Here is a 14,041-nt window from a genome sequence, read left to right as displayed (position 1 = left end):
GAGAGAGAGAGAGAGAGAGAGAGATTACATGCCAGCCTGTGATGGGCACTCCATTGACCGTTGCATTAAGCAGTTAGGAGTTCTTTCTTCAAGGAGCTCACCGCCTGGAGGGGCCCAGACAGCAAACACCTCCCAGCTGGGTAGCCTTGAAGACTTTCCTTATTTCCTCTGTGTCTCAGTTTTCTTTATGTATAAAATGGACTAATAATAGCACCATCTCACTGGGTGGTTGAGAGGATTTGAGTTTGGAATTGTCAGTGTTCAATAAAAGTTAGCTCTCCATGGTACTGATAGGGACATCCAGGGCACTACATCAGTCCATGCAAGGGACGCTGGTCCCACGTGTGGGGCTCGGGGAAGGAACCTGAAAAAAATGGTATCTAATGTGAGTCCTATAAGGTTAGCAAGAGGGAGCCAGACAAAGGGATGGGGCAAAAACAGTTTAAGCATTGGCAATGCCACTCCAAGGTTAAATTCATCCTATCATGTAGAGGGAAGATGAACACCCCTACTCCCAAATCAAACAAAACACCAAGTATCCCAGTGATCTGTTGCTACAATAAATTGCCTCCAAATTTAGCAGCTTAGACTGTACTACATACACACAGACCATTAACAATAACTGCTCAGCTCTGGAAATGATGCCTGTTCAATGCACATGTAAACTTTGACTTGAGTTAAATAAGTAATTTTCAGGGAAAAGGTACTGCATTTCATCTTTGACCCTATGTTAGTTCAAAAACTTATGGGGCAGGGAAGAAACAGTCAAATAAAGAATTCTAGCAAAAGATGACCAGTAAACATAACAGAATGGAAGGCAATAATCTTTCATCATTTTGCCTGAAAACAGCTCTTTTTATTATTTTGTTACCTTGTCAGCTCCTCTTAGTTTCCCCCTTTTCCCTTTTCTATTATTTATTGTTTAAGCTCTAACCCCATGATTTATTTATTCAGTGAATGAGTCAAGGGATGCATTCATCTAGCTGTCCCACACCAAACGCAAACACATGGCGCAGTCGCACATTAGCTACAGAATTCAATTCCTTCCATCATTATCTCCAGAGTGATTGGAGAACTGTATCCAATTTCATAAAAGTGAGAAAACAAGAGTTTAAAATGTCCGGCTCTTACAAAATAATGGCAAGTCAATTCTTTTGTGGTGCCAGTGAAACGAATTCTTTCACAGAGAAAAGAGCTCTTTCGAGGATCAGACACGGGCAACAAGGGTGTGTATCAAAGGTCGACCCTTCGATGCCTTCGTCGCGTTTTGTAGGGCTTGGTCATTTCTAAAGCAGTCAGGCTGCCATTTGTCTGGGACAGGGGTAGTTTTTCTTTTTTTGAGAGGTAATATCCAGAATTTGACTCTGGAGGAAGCCCAAAGTCCATTGTCAAGCTACAGAGGTGAGAACACGGGAAGCCATCACTGGGCACCACGCCTGAACGGGGCACTCTCTCCCCACTATGTCGCTCGTGTGAAATGATCTCATTTTCTTCCTCTCTTCTCTTTCACCTTATACCAAGAAGCTGTCCCCAAACCTCGCTGCTTCTATCCTTCCAGCTTGCACGTGTGATGGAGGACCCTGGGTTACTGTCGCAGCCTCTGGTCAGAGTCCCTGCCTCCCAAAGCACTCTCCCCCTCCCATCTTCAGCAGTGTATCCCAGAAGCACAGTGGGGAGCTTCTCTAAAATACAGACCCTGTTTGGGTAGGTTTGTGGTGGGTCCCTGGAATCCTTATTTTTAATAAGTGCCCTAAACGGCTGCAGTGACTGGCTACTGTAGCTATTTCTTGTCACCCTCGGTGAGGCACCACCAGCTACCCCAGCTTCTACTCACAGCTCCACCCCTGCCATTCTGCTCACCACCTGTGGGCCCCTGGGACCTCCAGGCCCTGTCACAAGCTCTTTCTCCTGCTCGATGGTCTCTATTGATCAACTGCTACTCATCGGTCAAGCGTTCGCTGAATCCCAACTGGCCTGGCCTGCCGCGTGTGGCACGCTCCTCTTGCTGCCATCACACCCTTCACATGCTTAGCTACTTGCATTTAACACAATAGCACCAGGCAGAGCTTGCGCAGTTTTTCTTCAAAGGGCCAGACAGTAAATACGTTAGGTTTTGCAGGCCATTTGGTCTCTGTTGTGACTACTCAGCTCTGCCATTGTAGTGTGAATGCAGCCATAGACAACATGTAAACGAATGGGCATGTTGCATTCCAATAAAACTTTATTTATAAAAAAAAAACAGGTGGAGGGCCACATTTGACCCAAGGGCCAAAGGTTGCTGACTTTTGCTCTAGGTTTGGACAGGCTCAGTTTGTATCTGGGTGCCATGTTTAACTGCATTATCTTGGGTAAGTTAGCTTAAGCTCTCTAAGTGTTTGTTCCTTTATAAAATACACATAATAACAGGGTCATTTCTGTATTAAATGAGAGAATGCCTGGAATTTGGTAATATTTGCTTCGTGGTATTATTATAATTGTGGGTTTACTTGTCTATCTTCCCAGCTACACTTTCGGCTTCTTGAGGTTAGAGGTTGCTTGTTACATAGAGCCCCAGGGGTCCACCCTCATTGATTTTCTCTGACCCTACTCATAGAGTTCCCACAGTGTTAGTTGGGTGCGTGGTCCTTGATGGTGGGGTGTGAGAGAGAGTGATGGGTGCCACCTCAGTGTCAAGTTCTCCCAAGGGATGCATGTGCCCTCAATTGGCTCTTTTTCGTTCCTGCATATGGGAGGTGGCAAGAATGGGACCCAGAGGTGGGAGCTGAACATTGAGGATGGTCTAACTATACTGCCAGCCTCGGACAGCCTCCCTCTGGGTTATTATATGAGAGGAAAATACATTTCCATCTTAAATCATGGAATTTTGGAATTGTTTGCTTGTCATAGCAGCTAGGTTTATACCCTGCCTGACTCATGACCGGTCTTTTAAGAAGAGCTGACCTACCCACCCTTCTTGCTGGCTTTCAAAGTGTTACCAACATGAGATCATGACCTCATTGTCCTCCTGATCTACTTTCCTTTGGGCTTTTTATCAATTAGGCTTTGAATTCTTGGCTTGGTGAAGCTATCCTCAATTCCTGCCTCTGGAATTGTTGGGCCTTATGTGTCATAATGCTCTCCTTGTTTTTCCTCTAGGAATTTGGCTTTAACTCATACCTCTGACCAATCCTGCAGCCACTGCCTGCAGTAGGAAACCATACAGAAGCGGGTCTTGACCCTCGGGCACTTGAGAATTCTGAGCCGGGTAACTCTTGTCCTCCTCATTTCCCCGAGGAGTAGCCTGGAGGGATTAGTTGAATGAATGGTGCGTCATAATCGGTTCCAGCCATCCAAAATTATTTCTAAACACCAAAATTTCCTCTTTCCACACCCCAACTGATTTGAGATGCTCAGTGTTTTCCCTGTGATGAGTTGGTTTCACGAGACCCATTTTATGGCTGAGGAACTTGAGCGAGAGTGAAGCAAAGTGGCAGATATAATTAACGAGGGGTGAGAGGTTGTCCTCCAGCCTGAGCAGCACACTGAGTGGCACAGGTGGCTAGTGACTCACGCTGCCTCCCCATGAGGAATTCTCCATCTAATATGTGCTGGGAGGGCAGGATGTGGGCTGAGTAATTAGAAATGCCTTTCAGAAGTACGGAGCTTAAAATAATTTCCTCTTGTGGTTTTTCATAACAACGAGTGCCTGTCTGTTGAATTCTCGCAGAAGGCAGTGAGGGCCGAGATCACTGATGTTTTCAGAAGAAGGAACCTGCCGGGGCACCCTACTTGGCTGGCAGGTGAGAGACCCAGGGCAGGAAGAACAGGGCACTGAACTGAGCAGGACTCAAGGCACAGCCTATCTGCCTTGTGCTCCTGAACAGGAAAAGAGAACAGAAAAGCCTTCTGTGCCTTGTGACCTGATCGCTGATGGGGAAAAGGATTCACCGCGGTGAACACAATTCTCTTTCCCTGACAGAATAAATGGGAAGCGACTAGGACTGAGGTTTCCCTCCTCACTCTGTAGTATCTTCATTCGGCCAGCCTGCAAGATGGTTGAGGAGCAGAAAATGTCATTTTGTCCAGTATCGCTAAACAGGAGCCTTTGCTCGTCCTAAAAAATATCATCAAAAAAAGTACTCTGAGTCTTAAGTATTTCGGGAGTCGACATGAAATTAGCTGAGGTAGCACGTCCATATTTTGTATGCACCGTGAAAATCAGCCTTCTGCTTAATGGCCGCTTTGTGCTCACTGGTACATTCAGAGAGTGGGAAGGAGGGCAGGTTAGTGAGAGTCGGGGTGAGAGCCTTGCTACTGCCTGCCTGGGCGGGTCACACAGAGTCGCCAAGCCTGACCCACAAACTCATCTCAGAGAGAGGAATGGAGCGCATAAGGGCTGGGAAGACTGGAGCCCATTTGCTCTTGGGTGAATATGCGTTTTCTGCAGCCAGATTAAGGACTCATTGTATCCTTGACACAGCACGAAACTCAATCTGCGCCTACGTACCCTACAGACAGCAGCCTGCCAGGGGTCGTGCTAAGATTCTATAACAGTACAGGCAGCAGTCTTTGCTCGCAAAATAAACATTTGGGAAATTGCGTTTCAGAATCCCTTCTCCCTCCGCTTCCCCCAACCCCAGCCATCATCCAATCCTGTTCAGTGAGACACAGCGTTGAATATTTTGGAGATAATTTTCGAACAGATGGGGAAAGAGGCAGGAGGCCAGCCTCTGTTGCTGGCCTTGATGGGCTCTCTCCCTCCCTTTCATTTTCAGCAAAACAACTCAAGCACTGATTGTTTTTTCCTTTGGAAGAAAAAAAAAATTAAAAAGACAGCGTGAAAGGTTTTTTTCAGAGTTGTTCCTTGCTTTTCTTTGCAGTCTGAGTCGAGGTCTTTTGTGTTATACAGGGAGCTCGTTTTGAACCTGACTGCGGACATCTTGAAGAGAAATCAAGGGCATTTAAGGAGGTAGAGGGCAGAACCATTGCCTTCCTGCTCCCAGTGGAGTGAGGCTCAGAACCCCTCACTTGTGTGGAGGCACGAGTGATTCTTCACACTCTCTTTATTGAACTACACATATCTCTCCAGATGAACGCAATCCTAATCTAATTAGCTGTCCACAGGCCTCCCAGGTGCCACTCTGCTTAACTAGAGCATGGCATGAACAGCAGAGGAGAAGTGTTGCTGCCAGAAAGGTACCTGGCTGAGGCTTTCTTTGCGATGGGAGCAGTTGGGGTCGGGTGGTGCAGTTGCAGGCGTATTTTCTGCTTTACAGGGACACAAAGGCAAAGAAATGTCATGTGGTCTCATAAAGCAATTGCCTATTTGCTTGTCTGTGTTTCCCCACAAGGCCTGAAGCTCTCTGAGGACCTGGGTTCCTGCCAATCTCTCAGCACTGTATCACAGGGCTTGACACAGGGCTTGACACATAGTAGGTCCCAGGTTAGTATTTCACAATAGGTCATTTATACTTGTTATAATACAAGCATCAAAAGCCAAACAACCAAAACATGAGACACCTGAACTCAACATACCTCATGGATGTCTGCTAGGCATGGTAATCATACTTAGGCTGACTCCCCGTGCAAATGGAGAGATTCTGTAGATAGTAACTTTTAAAAATCGGATCCTTTTTTTTTATAAACGAGTATGAGCCATAGCTAAAAAATGAAGCCATGAATCAGCTTAATATCCAGTCTTTGGTGAATGATTTAGTGGATTATGGCTTGTACACTAATAAAGATCAAGATACTTAGCAGTGTGGAAAAATGATTATGATTAGTACTAATCATAATCATGGAGAAAAGGAGAATCACCAATTGTATACTTGCTATTCTGCATAGTGTGTGTGTGTGTGTGTGTGTGTGTGTGTGTGTGTGTGTAGGATAGAATACTGAGGAAGAGTGAAAATATACTGAGAAAAGGTTAAGGTGGTAGGGGTGATTTGTTTTTTTACTTCTCAAAATTGGTGCTAAAAAACTAATCTTATATTCCAAAGCGTTAAAATGATTCTCTCTGGATAGTAGTATTAAGTGGAAGCTTAACGATTTCTTAATAATTTCTGTATTTGCTTATTTTTCTCCATGGCATATTTAACATTTATAATTAGATAAAAGTCATACAGCAAATCCTTACTCCCTTCCCTCTGTCACTTGGGGCAGACAGACCTTCTTGCCCATGGCCGTGTGACTTGTTTTGGTGGATGGGTTGATGGTGGACGTGATATGGCAAATGTGTTTGTGGCGAAGGCCTTACCCTCTTGCACATCTGCCATTACCATGGAAAGAACGTGCTCTGGGTAGGTTGCCCGACCGAGGAAAATGAGAGGCGCATGGAGCAGTACTCAACCCAATGTTCAGCTTGGAGCCCAGACCAAAAGAGCTCATTCTAGAACAGCTGACCCCAGACAACACATGTGTGCATGAGAAGAAATGATGATTGCTTTAAATCATTGAGATTTGGGGAGATTTGTACAGCATTATTTTGACAATAACGTGGTGATAAATTGTCTTTTACAATGTCAACTTTCTAAGCAAAATAGCTCTTCTATTCTTTTTGTCCCATCTTGCTTTCTTATTAAATGGTAGCCCACAGAAGTGGCCAAGGCTTGGAGTGACGGGGCTAACATTTAGCTTGGAGAGAATGTTAACCTGAGGGAACATGTTGAGAATGCTAGAACATCAAGTACTTGAAATATATGACACAATGATGCTAAAGCTGTGATGTTTTCCCTACCATCAATAGCATTATTAACATGTTAATAAGATGCATGAATCTCAATTACTGTGATGCTCAATTTGGGTTCCTCATCAGCCCTACATCATTGCCACTCCCATAGTCATTCGTCTCAAAACTATTTATTTACTGCTACAATGCGATAGGGGAGGGAGTGGGGTAGGAAATAACCCAAAACCAAACCAACAAATGTTAATCTGCAGTATTTCAATCAGTTTGTTGTTGCAAAAAGCAGATAAAAAATGTTACAATTCCAATTCCAGTTGTCAGGACTGTAGGAGAGGGCTGGCTGCCGGGCTTGGAGTAGTGATTTCTTCTTTGTTTGTTGTCTTTTTTTTTTTTAGCTGAGCGATCCTGCCACCTGTTGGCAGCTCAGCTCAGGCCGGGACTCAAACCGCTGTTGCTCAGAGCTCACACTCTTGAGCGAGCTCTTAACCAGCTGAGCCACTGGGCCAGCCCTGGAGTGATTTCTTTAAAGGGCCTTCTCAGTGGGTCTTTGTCTTCCCTAGAAACGTAGCATACTGCAGAGTGAGGCGTGGCTCTGGTGAGAGTGTGAGAAAGGCTGCCCTCTCCAGGAGAACCCTAAAGTGAGGTACCCCTCACCTCAGCCTCCAGAGGCCCAGATGCATGATGGGAAAGACAGCATGAGGTCATTGACCAGGCTGGTTAGCCGCTAACACTACCCTGCGTGAGTTGTGTGTCAATCTGCTTTTGTCTGGTTTGAATCCAGCGTATGGTTCTAAAGCGTTTTCACAACCATCAGCTCATTGAAGCACATGGCTTTGCTTGAGATTGTTCCCATCCTCATTTACAGAGTTTCTGGGTAGGCGGCTTGTTCGGGATGACACTGACAGGAAACGATTCTGCCACCTGTTAGCTGTGTGACCTTAGGCAGTTTACTCAACCTCTCTGAGTACCTGTTTATAAAGTGGGGCTATGCTGTAGTGACGTCTACCTCAGAGGGCTTTTATAAAGATTAAATAAAGCAATGCTTTGGCTTTTCTTTAGCATATTTCCTTAGCTACTTCCTGAAAACAAAGCAAAACAATCCCCAAAAATATCGTATGTTAAGATTTGGTACATACATCATACATGTTCATTGAAGAAAAATTAGAAAAATAAAGTTACCCAGAATTCCACCATCCAGAGATACCAGTGTTAACATCCTGATCTACAACCTTCCAATTATTTTCTTGGTTTGCACGTTCAGACACACTTTTATAGTCACAAGAAAATGGTTCATACACACTGTTTTGTCACCTGCTCTTGCCCCTAACAAATTATCATAAACACATTTTTTTTGCCAATGAATGTTTATATTATGTGTATTAATGGTCGCATAATATTTCATTTGCTGGGTGTAATATAATTTTGCATATCTAACTCCCCTACTTTTTATTTTTTATTTCTTTTCTCATTTTTGCTCTTATAAATAACTCTGATGAATATTCGTGTACAAAGATTCTTGAGCAAATGACTAATCAATTTTAAAGGTAAATTTCCAGATGTGGAATTACTGGTTAAAACCACAAACATTTTAGTGTCACTTTGTACATATTGCCAAATTGCCTGACAGAGAAGCTCTAGCAATTTAAACCCTCATTGGCGGTGAGTGAACGTGCCCATTTTACCGCATTCTTGCTAATATTAGACCTTTTTAACCTTTCTCTGTTTGATAGGCGATAAATGATACTGCATTGTTGTTGTAATTTGTGTTTCTCTGATTACTCCTGAATAAGAAACTGTTTTTATATTGATTGGTCATGGTCTTGATCATTAAAAATTAATTTTTTTCTTATTGATATCCAAGAACTCTTTGTTATTAGATGATATAAATCTTGCCTTAAATATTGTAAATGTTATAGTGTTTCATTTGTTTTTTAATTTTATGAAGTTTTTAGCATTGCATACATTTGAAATTTTTATGTAATTAAATCTAGTAATGATATATATATACATATATTTTTTCTCTTTCATCTTATAATATCATGCTCAGAGAGAACTGGAATACTTCTTAAATTTTTTGGGGGGGAGAAGACATATGTCTGGTATGTTTTCTGAATCTTTGAATGCCTGAGAATAAGTTTCTGTGGCCCTCATGTACAAGTAAGAACAATACCTTGGCAGTTAGAGTATTTTTGACACAATCTTTTGTCCTTAAAACTCTGTAGAGGCCTTTCCACTATTTTCTAAAGTTTAGTGTTGAGAGGTATGTCTGATGCCAAAAGAAGTTTTCCTCATAGTCTGCAACACGGTTGATTGACTGTTGGGCAGAACGATTGCAAGATTTTTCTTTGTACTTGGAATTATAAAAAAAAGAGGCAGGACGTGATAGGGAGAGAAGCTTTTTCATACTTGGGCCTGGAGCTAGTGGGGGTTTGAAGAGAAGACAAAGATTCCCTCAACTCAGGAAAATTGCCTTTTATTATGTGTTCACTCACTGCCCCATCTCCAGGACCTATCCTGCAGGGCTCTGCCTAGGTTCCAGAATTTCCCTCACTGGCTGGCTGCTTTGCTCCTTCTGTTTTTTTTGAATTGTCCAATTTGCTGGTCAGTATTGCTGCTGCGTTTTCACGTCGGGGAATTATTGTGTCCCCTGAAAGTAGTCTTCCCTGATCTTAGATTGTTCCTGTTTCACGGGTACAATCACCTCTCAAGGATTGTCAAGAATCTGAATTTCATATGTTACAAAATGTTTCTCTTTCCTACAGCAAGCCTTTCTCCGATGAGCACTCTTCTTTTGAGATCAGGAGTGTTTTCCTGCTTCCCCATCCTTACAGAGGGAGGTGTATGGTTGCCCAGTTTGAGATTTGGGAGAGGTACAAACAGGGAGTGTTTAGGTTCACATCCAATTGCTTTAGTCTGGGAAGAAGGGGTCAAGAAAAAAATGGATCATGTCTGTAGATTTACTTCTCTGGGTCAGAGTTGCAGTTTTCTAGTAGAGAGACGAAGGAACCACACACAGAGGCAGGCTGTACAACAAGGGTTTCCCCACTGGGCCAGGGTTTCCTTCCCACCGACAGGGACACCCTCCCCGGCTCTAATAAATAGGGTGGCTCCTGCTAGAAGCTTGTTGTGGCAACGCCCTCACATTGCCTATCATCTTGTTTGAACTGAGCTGAAACAGCTGTGGATGTGCCTTTTATTTTGCACAAAACCTTCTCAGCAGATTTTGCTGAGAAGGGGAATTTGCACCTGTTTGGAGTTGGCATCCCATTTAGAGAGAGCAAGTGAAATACGCACAAAGGCCAGCACACCCGGGAATGGTGACTGCCAGAATTACTTACCAAGGACATCTGCGAAGCTGTGATCCACTCGGGAGGAAAGTGAAAGTGAGCCCCAGCTGAGTCTCCCAGCAAAATGATCCCCCGGGGCTGGGAACCTAGGTGGCACAATTTATTTGCATTATTTATGCTCTCAAGTCGTTTACAGCCTCCAGATTGGGCAGTTAGGAGAGTGGATACCCTGGTGTGTATTCCATGCACAGAGCATCATAAGAGTGATGCATCGCCACTTTTCATATGTTGCAGAAACACAGCATTTAGGAGCTGAATGAGATTTCCAGGCTGTCGGAACTGCGAGCTAAACTATACAGATGAAGGTGTGTCTCCTAGCTCAGCAGAAAACAAACAGCCTTGCAACATCCTGACTGAATGACGGATGAATAAATGAGTCAAAATTTCACCTGCACTCAGAAATGGGCCCTAAATTTTGGTTCTGGAAATTGCTTTCTTGGAAAACACATCAATTTCTATTACAATTCACTTTAAGAATTACTGATCTCATGGAACAATTTTGATTTTTCATAGGTGTTGTGGTCTTTCAAAGCCCTTAATCTATATACACAAAAGCACTGGCAGGGCGAGTCTGGCTGGTTCATGAGGAGATGGAGATATAAAAGCTCTCTGTGCAACCCTGTGTGTTACTCTGTTTCCGAGGCCCAACGGCTGCTACCCATGGGTGATGGATATACTCTTCCAAATCCCTGAAGATCCTGGAAGATTCAACTGATGACTCCCAGAGTCAAAGAGGGGAGCCTCCTTTCCCCCACCTCCAAACCCCCAAATCAGCCTCACTCCAGTGGCTTCCTATCTTCAGCCTCTGTGACAGCGAGCACTTGGCCACACAAGTGAGGCTGAGAAGGCCCAGGATATCAGGAGGGGTTGGGATGTGGGGAACCCAAGGGGCTTCCACAGTGACCTCAGAGCTTCACACCAGGATTTCAGTTAGATCTGAGTTTATTTACTCATTAGTTTATTTGTTCATTCATTCTTTTATTCATCCACCAGGCATTTCTAAATTGCATTATTATGCATTGGGTCTTTATATTTTCTGCCCTCTTCCTGCCCATAGGAAAGCTTAGAGACAGTTATTCTTTAAATTGACTGACGGCAAGGACTGTAACTTGTCCACCCATGAAAACTTAGAGCCAAGTATAGCCCTTGGTGCTTAATAGAAATAGGAATTCGGGAAATATCTGTTGAATGAATGAATGAATGAATGAATGAATGAATGAAAAGCTTCTAAATGTTAGGGAAAAGCATCGCCTACACATAAAACAGTGATGCGAATGTTTTGTTTGAGACTCTTTGGACATCACCAGGAACATGTCTTCAGTAGTATGTGGGTGGTAATAGGTTTCTCCTAATAGTACTGGTAGCCCAGGTTACTGAGGCATTTGGACATTTAGAACACAGAGTTTTTGCTCAGCTATTTTTGGGAACTCTGATGGCTATATAGCTTGGAGGTCTCCTTCGAGTCACCCACATGTGAGTCTTTGTCCCACTTGATACAGGGACTCTGTCAGTACAAGCTCAGACATCTGACCTTGTAGCGCATTGAGGAAGACATGGAAAAGACAAGAAATGATCACCTTTACTTGTTATCTTATTTGGGGAAGTGCTGAATTTCAGTTACCCTGTTATCTATCCTGCAGCCTCTTTTAACAATACCATTCACCTTTCCAATGCCCAAATAATTACACAAATTCAGTTTTACTTTCTCTAGATTTTGCATCTTCTTCCTAGTATCTTTTTCATGTCTTTTTCTGATTTGTCATGAAAATAAATGTAAATCGGTCAACTTTAAGTTGTAGCATCAGGCACTTCCTCACTTGGGTCCGTTTGCTTCAATTTGACTCAGACTAGAAAAGAATATTCTAGTGTAATAAGCACACTGATTTTTACAATGCATACCTTCACAGAATTTCTTCTCATATGGAATTCCATCTTTTGGATCAACACCCTTTAAAAGAGAAATGATGAGATTAATAGCTTGTTCATATACCAAGTCATCCCCAAATGGCTTTAAAAAGTACAAAGGCAAGTCAGTAGATAAAAGGCTTTGAAGTCTCTAGAGCTCTTAATCCATCATAGCAACACGCTCTGTGAGGCGGGCTTTAAGGAACGGGGCGCAGGGGTTAGGAGAGGTCCAGAAACTGGACCATCTTGTTCTGAAGGATACAGGGTTGGGTCCTGGTTCTGGGAGTGTCACTGCCAGGGAGCACTGAGTCCACACTGAGTGACCCAGACACAAGGTCAGAGTGCCCTGGCATCTCCAGGGCCCAAGGATTGATGCTTCTAGAATAGCGCTTCTCAATAGGACTGTTTTTGTCCCCCTGCCTCCACACCAGGGGACATTTGGCAATGTCCCGTGACATTTTTGTTTATTACAATGGGGGGCAGAGATGGAAGCTACTGGCATCTAGTGGGCAGAGGCCAGAGATACTGCTGAACATTCTACAATTTACCAGGCAGCTCCACTAATCAAGAATTATCCCACCCACATGTTAACATGCTGACACTGAGAAACCCAGAAGTGAAGTTGGGCCTGAGTGGGACTGAGTGACCACAGCTGAGGGGGCTTCCTAACACTCCAAGCTAAAGCTGCCCACGAGTGGAGTGGCCAGTCCATGGAAGGTTCAAGGAGATTGTGGATAACTTTAAGGGAAAGCTTTAAATATATATAGATATATATATATATTTGTTTGTTTTCTTTTGTTTTCCAAACTGTGTTCTGGAGAGCACTGGTATTCCACTAGATATGAATAGTATTAACAGCATTCTAAGGCAAAAGTTCTCTGAGGGTCCGAGATGTGTTAGAAACTGTGCTCACTCTCTTCTCAATGTACATTAAAACAGTAGAGATGCTGAGAAATCCGGATGTGAGGAAAACTGTTCAAGGTTCTTTGACCCAGCACTTCCTAAACTTGACTATAGAACCCCTCCCTCATGCCTCCTGACAGCCCACTCCACACTGGGGAGACAGTTCGGGAAATATTGGACTTGGTGGTTGTAAAATCTCCTCTGAGGTTATGATTTTGTGACCCTGTGAGTCATTTTTCCTCTGTGGGAAGGGACAGGTATGAAGGCGATATGTCTTTCTGTCATGACTGATAGGGGAGATGTCTTGTCCTCCTCATGAAAGGGCCGTGTGACTGATGATAGGGTGAGTAGGTGGGCTGGGGTAGGATCTGTCCTGTCCTCCATATCTCAGAAGTCATGGACCACTAGTGTCCTGGAGAGAGGAAAATATTTACAGAAATTTTCTCTCCTTCATCCAAGCAGATAAATGAGGCAACCATTCAGAGGCAATTTATCTCGAAGCTGGGGAATCTTAAACCTCAGGGCTCCTCTCGGCATACTCCCTGCTTGTGTGAGTGCTGAGAGTGTTTGGGAGCTATAGAATGTTCCAGGTACTACCATGGTAGCATACTTGGTAAATAAAAAAAGAGATCGCAATAGAAAGGGACCTGAATTTCCAAGACTCGAATAATTTGTTAGAATTTCTTTTCTTGTTTTAATGAATTTTTTATGTTCACACTTGATTTTGTAATTTGGTAAGCCTTTTCTTCATGAGAGCCCCTCCAGTCATATAAGCTCAAGACCCCACAAAACCTGGGTCAGCTGCCACTGCTGTCCTCAGATAAGTGTTTGCTTGGCTTTCCGCCTTCCTCCCCTTTCCTCTACTGGGAAGTGGTAAATCCATTATTCATAGGGAACTGGTACACCTGGACTAGATGCTGTGAGATGTGATAACGACTGGGTAATTTCCACTCTGTCTGACTGGTTTTAAGAAATAGAAAGAAAATGGCTGCAGTGAAATGGTGACAGCAAGTGGTTTGCTCCAACTGCTGTTTGGGGTGCCGTAAAACTTTGCTAACACCACTCTCCATCTAATTTCACACTGTTCAAAACAGAATAAAGGAACTAGGTGTGGGTGACCTTAAGCAAGGCTCACAGGGGCTGTGGCTGAGGGGGCCTCACGTCTTATTACACCATTGACACGCTGCCCGTGTGATCGGAATTCTATCCCCCTCTTCCACAC

General features: G+C 43.7%; 1 protein-coding gene across 1 annotated transcript in view; it reads right to left on the bottom strand.

Moving 5' to 3' along the window:
* Window positions 1-14,041, bottom strand: part of AOAH (acyloxyacyl hydrolase) — a 135,633-nt gene that overhangs the window by 65,139 nt on the left and 56,453 nt on the right. The window contains exons 10-11 of the mRNA XM_019655689.1: window positions 11,911-11,959; window positions 10,003-10,097 (exon numbers count right to left, since the gene is read on the bottom strand). Of these exons, the coding sequence (XP_019511234.1) occupies window positions 10,003-10,097; window positions 11,911-11,959 (144 nt within the window). The remainder of the gene's footprint in view (window positions 1-10,002; window positions 10,098-11,910; window positions 11,960-14,041) is intronic.

This window comes from Hipposideros armiger, unplaced genomic scaffold, assembly GCF_001890085.2.
Source record: "Hipposideros armiger isolate ML-2016 unplaced genomic scaffold, ASM189008v1 scaffold_244, whole genome shotgun sequence".
NCBI classification, from domain to species: domain Eukaryota; kingdom Metazoa; phylum Chordata; class Mammalia; order Chiroptera; family Hipposideridae; genus Hipposideros; species Hipposideros armiger.
Note: the sequence above shows the minus strand (reverse complement) of the source record. Positions and strands in the feature narration are given on the sequence as shown.